The sequence below is a fragment of the Numenius arquata genome, chromosome 9 (assembly GCF_964106895.1).
Source record: "Numenius arquata chromosome 9, bNumArq3.hap1.1, whole genome shotgun sequence".
NCBI lineage: Eukaryota > Metazoa > Chordata > Aves > Charadriiformes > Scolopacidae > Numenius > Numenius arquata.
This window is the reverse complement of record NC_133584.1, coordinates 36,737,600-36,746,124: the sequence shown is the minus strand read 5'-3', so window position 1 is coordinate 36,746,124 and position 8,525 is coordinate 36,737,600. Positions and strand designations below refer to the sequence as shown.

The window sequence follows — 8,525 nt, the reverse complement described above, 5'->3', positions numbered from 1 at the left end:
ATGGTCCTCCTCACCTCCACTTCTGAGATCTTCTGGCCAGCCTCCTGCATCCCTGCCTGGTCCGAGCTCTGTGCCGGTGAGAAACAACACCTTTGTTTGATTTTCTCCTGTCTTGTAGTTATCTAATCTCCTGCCCTGGGGCTGGGAAGGCCTGAGAGTACTGGTGTGTGCGTGCCCGCCCCGTTTCCAAGCACACGTGAACAGGTTTAGGAACCCTCCCTCCATGGCTACTGCAAGAGCTGAGAAAATCTTCGCCTGAAAATATTGTAGATATATTGAGGCCACAAATCTCCGAGCCCTGCTCAGAATACCATTAGGTGATGGTCCTCCTTTCAAGGGCAGGATGAAAAAGACCAATCGTGGCTTTCTTTTCGCATGTGCTATAAATGGCTTGTGCTCTTGTGGCAGATAAAAATTATGTTGGAAACCAAGTTATGGTCCTCCGAGGTGAAGCGCTGGCACTTTCTCTCCAACACGCGTTTTTTTTAATCATGGAGTTAGTCAGAAGTCAGATTGTTTCCTGTGGCTTTCTGAAAAACCACTTCAGTCCAGTTGTTATCAGGTCAGCAGTATTTACAGTTCTTTCCAGGCGGGCTGGCAGATTTCTTTACATACTCTATTTAGACACCTTGGGAGGTTCCTTTTTTTTTTTAATTACTGGGTATGTTGAAAAAAGCTGTTGGTTCTGACTGATTTTTTTACGGTACTTATAAGAAAATGACATTTTAAAAGTTTGTTTCATAGGTCAGCAAAGAGTAACAGTACACAAGCTCCTAAAACATCCTTTTTAAACCCCCAAAACAGGCAATTCCCACATGAATTGAAGTGTATCTTACAGGATTTAAGAAAAAACAACAATAAATTCATTGCAACTTTTTAAGATTGTCAGTACCATGCAATGATTGAAGAACAGAGATGATGACCATCAACTTCCCCCTCTCCCCTATTCCTGTATCATAGAATCACAGAGTCATAGAATGGTTAGAGTTGGAAGGGACCTTCAAGATCATTGAGTTCCAACCCCCCTGCCATGGGCAGGGACACCTCCACTAGAGCAGGTTGCTCAAAGCCCCATCCAGCCTGGCCTTGAACACCTCCAGGGATGGGGCATCCACAGCTTCTCTGGGCAACCTGTTCCAGTGTCTCACCACCCTCAGAGTAAAGAATTTCTTCCTAATATCTAATCTAAATCTCCCCTCTTCCAATTTAAAACCATTACCCCTTGTTCTGTCACTACCCTTCCTGACAAGGAGTCCCTCTCCGGCTCTCCTGTAGCCCCTTTAGGTAATGGAAGGGGCTGTAAGGTCTCCCCAGAGCCTTCTCTTCTCCAGGCTGAACAACCCCAGCTCTCTCAGCCTGTATCTGCACCCGGTTATAATTATGCAAGAAATTAGCAATATTTCACGAGCGGCTCTGATGTTAAGTGCCTGCTTTTCAAAAAGTATTTTATGTCACTGTGTAGATTACAAAATTGCTGTTATGCAACCAGAGAGAGGAGAGCCTCCCAGGCCGTGTTTTGTTGTGAGAGCCCAGCACATCGCCCCGCTCACGGAGGGAGGGAGGAGGAATGGGGCTGCCGTAGCCCGGAGCCGGCGGACACGGGCTGCCAGTTGTATTTACCTTTGCTGTCCCTTCTGACCGCCCAATCAGCTCTTTTGAAAGTGGATTTTAAAGAAAAAAAAAACAAAAAACAACAAACCAACTACTTTCTGCAAGCCTTGAGGATAGTATATTGATTTTTCTTTTTTTTTTTTAACGCCACAGCAATGTAGTTTGGGAGGAAAACCACCACCCACCGCCATGGTACCTAGACAGCATTCCGTATGCTTTATGGTGTTACTTTCCAGAGAGCCTCGTGTTCCAACAATTGAAAATAAAATGTTGGGCGTATCCTGTGCACGTTCCCGCTCGGGGATGACTGCTGGCATCTCAGGTAAGCCGTGGCCACATGGTAAAACCAGTGGCCCAAACCTGGTTCACGGCATCCCCAGTCACAGAATCACAGAATGATGCGGGGTTGGAAGGGACCTCTGGAGATCATCTAGTCCAACCCCCTGCCAAAGCAGGTCCACCCAGAGCAGGTTGCACAGGAACGTGTCCAGGTGGGTTTTGAATGTCTCCAGAGAAGGAGACTCCCCCACCTCCCTGGGCAGCCTGCTCCAGGGCTCTGCCACCCTCACAGGAAAGAAGTTCCCCCTCATGTTTTGGTGGAACTTCTTACGTTCAAGTTTGTGCCCATTTCCTCTTGTCCTGTCCCTGGGCACCACTGGAAAAAGACCGGCACCTTCCTCTTGACACCCACCCTGTAAGTATTAATAAGCATAAATACTTCAGTCCCTTCCTACCCTGCTACACGCCCTGACCCCGGCCCCACCGTCCCCACCGACGGCCACCCCACCCCGGGGGGACTGCGGGGGGGGGGCCGACACCCCCACCCCGGGCCGCAGCAACCCCCTGCCCCGGGCAGGGCTTCACCCTCCCACCCCCAGGGGAAGAAGCTCCTCGGCCGAAAGTTGCGCGGCCGCCCGCCCCGCGGCGGGGGTTGCGGGTGTCCGCCCGCCTCCCCGGGCAGGGTACGGGGCCGGGGCGGGGCCGGGCCCCGCTGATGTCAGCCGGGACGGGGGAGGAGAGGAGGGGAGGGGAGGGATGGGGAGAGGCCGCCCGTGTTCCGGGTTAGGCGCGGGAATGCGCGGCGGCCGCCAGCAGCAGCGCTGCGCCCGGCGCCCCGCCATGCCCCTGCGGGGAGGGCAGCGGCCCCACCGCCAGCGCTAAGGGGGGTCCCGTCCCTCGTCTCCCCCCCCACCTCCCCTCCCGCTCGGCTCCTGCTCCCGCCCATTGTTCTCCCGGGGCCGCCGCGCTCGCTCCGGGGCCGCTTCCCGCCACCGGCGCGCTGGATGCGGGTTGCCGCCGCCGCCGGCTGGCCGGGACCCGCGGTGCGCGGCGGCGGAGGGGGCAGCGGCTCCCGCGGCGGGCGGGGAGGAGGGGGCGGCGGTGAGCGGCTGCACCGCCCGCCCCGCGGTGCGTCGTTCCCCTCCCCACCCCCCCCCCCCCTCCATCCCCGGTCCGTTCCTCCCCCCCTTCCCCCGGCGGGGCGATGTTCCACTGCATCCCCCTGTGGCGGTGCAACCGCCATGTGGAGTCCATCGACAAGCGGCACTGCTCGCTGGCCGCCGTGCCCGAGGAGATCTACCGCTACAGCCGCAGCCTGGAGGAGCTCCTGCTGGACGCCAACCAGCTCCGCGAACTGCCCAAGGTGAGCCGGGAGCGGGGCCGTCACCCCGACCCCCCCCTCCTAGACACCCCCCCCCCCCCCCCCCCACCCCGCTTCCCTCCGGGACACCGGGGCCGGTCCCCGCCCCGCCGCCACCCAGGCGAGCAGCCCGGCAGGTGCCCGCCGAGTTCCCCCGGGGCCGCCCCGAGGCTGCGGTGAGGGGCTGCAGGGTGCCCCGGGGGGGGGGGGGGGGGGGGGCGGGAAATACTGTGGCGTCCCGGCCCCGGGCGGTGTGTGGGGCCGTCAGGTCTGCGGTGGTGACCTCGGGAGTTCAAGGAGGAGCCGGAGTCTGGGGTCAGCCTTTGGCAATTCCCCCGTGGTTTGATGGTGAATGAGCTTTCTCGGGCGAAACCTGGCGGTGCGCGTCCGGCGGGGGGAAAAGTACTGTTTGGAGGGCAGAGGGGTTAGGGCCGGAGTCACGGGATGTGAATATATGTTGTGATTAACCTTCACGTCATCGGAATTACGAGACCTTGAAGGGTATTAAACCCTCCCCCTTCCCCCCCCCCCCCCCCTTTCGATAGATACTATCTGCTCCGTACATGGGGGACAAAGCAAAACCCTCTAGCAGGTAACAGCGTTCTCCTCTCCGCTTTCCACTCCTGGAAACTTTGTCATGCAAAACGCGAGAGGCCGATAAAAGCTGCTTTTTTTTTTTTTTTTTTTCTCCGAGTTAAGTCCCACGCAGTTGTTAGTGTTTTGCTGCTTGCGTGAAACGCGTAGCCAGATTGCTGTGCATAATAATACTTTTTTTTTTTTTTTGGTAGTATTTTCAAAGGCAAATTCACTTTCAGCCCAGCGACGTCGAGGCGGTACCCGCCAGCGTGACTCCCCGGCTGGCTGGCACTTGCTGGTTTTGGTGGAGAAACTCCACCGGAGCGATTCCAGCGAGGCACTGTTCGGCTCCACGGATGCAGGAGGCGTGCTCGACTTTTGACTTGATGAACCAAGGGCATTTTTCAGTGTTTCTTCTTTAAACTTTGGACACCTCAGATGCCTTTGCGAGTTGTGGTTGGTAGAGGTAGACACTGGAGGGGAAGTGTTATCTGGAAGCTGCGCCATAAAAGCATGTGAACTCTTGCTAACTTGGAATCCATGAAACCAAACTCACTAGCCAGAGAAATTTTCAAAAGCACCTTTGTTTCCACCTGAATCAAAGTTGGTCTGTTCCTACCAAAATTTAAACAGTCTTACTTCACTTTTTTTTAAACTCGGTTCTCTCACATAAACTGCTTTTTCACTCTAGGTGGTAACAGTCGTCATGGTGGAGGAGTTTTCTATAGACAGTAGTAAAGACGTTCAGTTGAACTGACATATTAAGTTTGGCTTTTTCTTTTGAAAATCCTAGGCGCAAGTTTGCATCTTGTTGTGACTGAGCTCTTTATCCTTCTGAAGTGGAGCAAAACTGGTTTCCGTAGCCTCCGTGTGGGTGCTATTTTTACTTCCAGCAGTTTCTTCTGGCTTTGTGCACAGACTAGACTCGGGAGTCTCTCCCTTTTCACACTAGAGTTTTCTTCTTAGTGTTGGCTTTCAGGCTTGTGCACTTCTTGGTGCAGGGCTGTTGAATGTGCTTGTGACTGAAATCCCATTGAGGCCAATGGCTCTCTGTTTATTTGAAAAAAACAATACACCCCCCCCCCCCCCCCCCCCCAACCTGGGTGCTGCGTACAAATGTAAGTGGTGATGTCTGTTGTTCATGGTGTGATATGGTATTTACTTCTGTGAATAGCGTGCAACTCTTCATAGTTTCTCCTCTTCCTTGAACCTTAGTATATGAAATAGCCCTTTTTGTCCTGTGTGGCATACATGTAAAAAATAGCTGAGGGGGTAAAAAAAACAACAACCAAACACCGAAACAGCAACCCAGGCTCCTTGGCATTGCAGTGGAATCAAGCAAAAGTTGAAGTTAGAAAGATTTATTTTTTTTTTTTTTTTTTTTATGGGCATGGATCAGATTACAGGAGCGCCTAAATATACTGTCGGAATACGTCTGTGGGTTTTTAGCTGGCCTAGGAGGAATCCGATAAAGTACAACCACAGAGACATACTGGTAGTATCTGTCCTGAGCACTTCGTGCCTTGTCAGCAATGCAGGAAGGCATTTTTATTAGGGCTTCCTGCACGGACCTATGAACTTTTCTTGTCAGTTCCTTATTAGTGTTTTCTGATAAATGGAATATAGTGCCATCATCTCAGATGTAAGTGTTGACTCTGTAGGAGTTCTGGGTACAAAAATACAGCTGTAATCTTGGATGTGAAACTAATCTATTGAATCTGGAAATGGATGGGAAGAGTCTTGTTTACGGTTTCTACCAGCAAATGGGTTTTAAAAGTTCCGCTATAGGAGGAATCTGGCTGAGGAGAACAGTGGAAGATCTCTCTTTGGAAGGTGGCTACAGGGTATACTGTTCACTCCCCTGTATATGAAAAGGGTAGTGTCAGTGCAAACTACAGATACAGAATTGGAAATAAGTACAAAAAAGCAGGGATACCCCATACCTCTTGCAGAGAAAACACGAGGGAAATCGTTAGGGTGTATAATTAACAAACTGTTAGGTCAGCACAGATCCTAGTGGTTGTTAAGCCCTTAATCTGGTGTAGTGCATTATATTAGTCTTATATTACCTCCATTAAATTTCTGCTCTGCGTGCGTAAAGGCAATAGCAAAAAAATCAAACTGGTTTTGGGCTCAGTTCAGGCCTAAGCAAGTGAGGAGACTTGCTTAACTTTCAGTGGCCAGCTCATTAGATGTTTTCCCGTACTTGGTGAAGTCCTTAAGTTCACAGTGATCTGTACCGATTTCTGGTGAATCACCTGTGGGCTGTGCTGATGCCGTAATATATCCCGTAACACTGGTAAGGTGCTTGCGTCACTGAGATGGTTGTGATCCTCCTTAGGAGACCGCTGCTCTGGAGGCTCGCCTTGAAATAGTGAAGAATCGCCCTGTAGACTCTGTGACTCGCAGCAGAAGCTGCAGCAGTTGGATGGATGAGGAGGACCCCAAGTGTGGGAAGCAGTTGGGAAGACCCCAACTCTGCTGCCCTGCTCTTCGTTCTGCCCACTGGCAGTTCAGACCTCCTCCTCCTCCCAGTGTGGGAAGGTGTGCTCTGAAACGGCTATTACAGCGGGCAGGAGGTCTCGTAATACTTCTCTGAAACCAAGTGGGTATCGGCGAGTTCTTTTCCCAGCTTCGCCACGCGGCAAGTCGGAGACACCCATGATGGTTTTATCTCCAGACATCTGCTTTCCTTCCGCTTGCACAATTATTTTTTTTCATCCCTTCAAACGAAGAGCTCTCCGAGGCAGATGAATATCAGCGAGTGGCCTGTTGGAATACGTGAACCGGCTGCGCTTTTCTCAGGTTGATGGGGCAACTTGTGTTGGATGCACAGGCTTCTCCCCGTTTCTCCATGCCCTCGTTTCTATTAAGTAGCAATGAAAAGTGGTCTTTGGTTAGTTTGCTCCAATTCATTAGGAAACAATATACTGTCATACAGCCTAAAACCTCCATTTTGAGGTACAGAAGTAGTTTTAGGCTTTGTTTAATCTGCGGTCTTTGCTAACATACTTCAAACCTCTATTATTCTGGAGGCCAGGAGAGCGTGTCATATGTTTGGGGTGTTACTAAAAAAAAAACCCAACAAAACACACACAAAAATCCCCTCAAAAGACAGAAGATAACTTAAAGAATTGCTGTAGTGTCTTGGTGGGGAAGGGCTAGCAGAAAGAGCCAGCAATATTGTGACATTGGACGTTATGAGAGTCACCTGAAGTGTCCTCAGGAGAGGAGAAACAACAAATGCACTTGAATTATTTTGAGAGAATTACTTTGTTGGTTTTATTTTTGTCATGTTGGCTTACCAAAATGTATGGTAGAATTTTTCACCTTTTTCTAAGGGGAGAGTAGTAGGAACGGTTCATCTGGAAAACATCTGAAATGTCCAAGAAGCAGAGGGAGATGTCTTTGCCCCCCATTATTGCCACTCCTCCTCTTGTTTGCTCCCTTTTCCATTAATGCATATGTTGACCAGGAAAAAATGGGCTCAGTTTCTCTCACCCCCTTTTCCCTACCAACGTGTTTTGTTTTTTTTTCCAAAGCCGTACCTGTCAGCCTCTCAAGAATACAAGTCAATAATTTTTGTTTGTACAGTAACTTACAAATATCGTTTTGCTACTGCCCAGCGGTCCTTTTGGTTTCCCATGTCAGTGCTCTGACTCTTTCCCCAGGTCTCCTTAACTGCTCTGCTGGATCCCTGCATCCCTTCTTCCCTCCCTTTCCCCAATTACGTGATGGAGAACATGTGCTCGTGTTGACAGCGACCTTTCTCTGCCGTTGCCACAGATTCCTTGTCCCGCATGTTCATACTTTCCCATCCTCCCCCATCCTTGATGTCCCAGGATCTTGCTTACTTCCTCTGACCTACACAGCTCTTTCTGCCTTGTGTTTCCAATTCTTTCCTTCCTCTCCTGTACCTTCTGTGCCTCATTCTCAACTGCCCTTGCAAATATTTTTTCTTTTTTTTAAACTTTTCTTTACACTCTGCTCTTTCCCCTTCCTTTCTGCTGCCTCCCAGGTTCCCTCTTCGGCTCTTGCCCTTTCTGCAGGATGAGCCAGCCCGGTGGGATGTACTGGAGGAGCAGGCTGTGTACTATTAAGCTGCTGGTGGTTTTCCACAATATTGAGGTCTCTCTAGCCTTTCTTGGCAGATGTGGCTGTTTTCCCACAGAACAGCAATTTTGAGCTGTCAGCATGCTTCTCACCACTTCTGCTTTACAAGACAAATTAAAGAGCTGCACCCTTCAGTCTCAAAAGGAAGGGCTTTGTATCGGGCCACTGGTAGAGTGTGGCTCTTAACTTGCTTAAATAATTCCTTCTCTGGTCTTGGATCCTAAGTGCCTTCTGTCGAATATTTAGTGTATCTGATTTGACTGAAAAAAAACCATAGTATGTATTCACCAGTGTGCATAGAGCTACTTAAAAATGTTGTTTGTGGTTTGTTTTTTTTTCTAAACCTGGACCATTTTTATTTTCCTGAGGAGAGAAAACTCGAAGGCTTTTTCAACTCAAGCTGTAATGTGTAGTGTATCATTTGCTGCACGTCAAAAACTATACTTCACTGAAGAGTAGGCTTTCTGGCAAATTGCTTTGATAGAAGAAAATAACACATTCTGCACGATGCATTTCAATAGCTTCTCTAATGAAAAGCATCAGATAAAAATAATATGCTTTCAATTCTATAGATCAGTCTGTAGTT

General features: G+C 50.1%; 1 protein-coding gene across 1 annotated transcript in view; it reads left to right on the top strand.

Moving 5' to 3' along the window:
* The first annotated feature begins 3,094 nt into the window (after positions 1-3,094).
* Positions 3,095-8,525, top strand: part of LRRC1 (leucine rich repeat containing 1) — a 74,385-nt gene continuing 68,954 nt past the window's right edge. The window contains exon 1 of the mRNA XM_074154057.1: positions 3,095-3,253. Within this exon, the coding sequence (XP_074010158.1) occupies positions 3,095-3,253 (159 nt within the window). The remainder of the gene's footprint in view (positions 3,254-8,525) is intronic.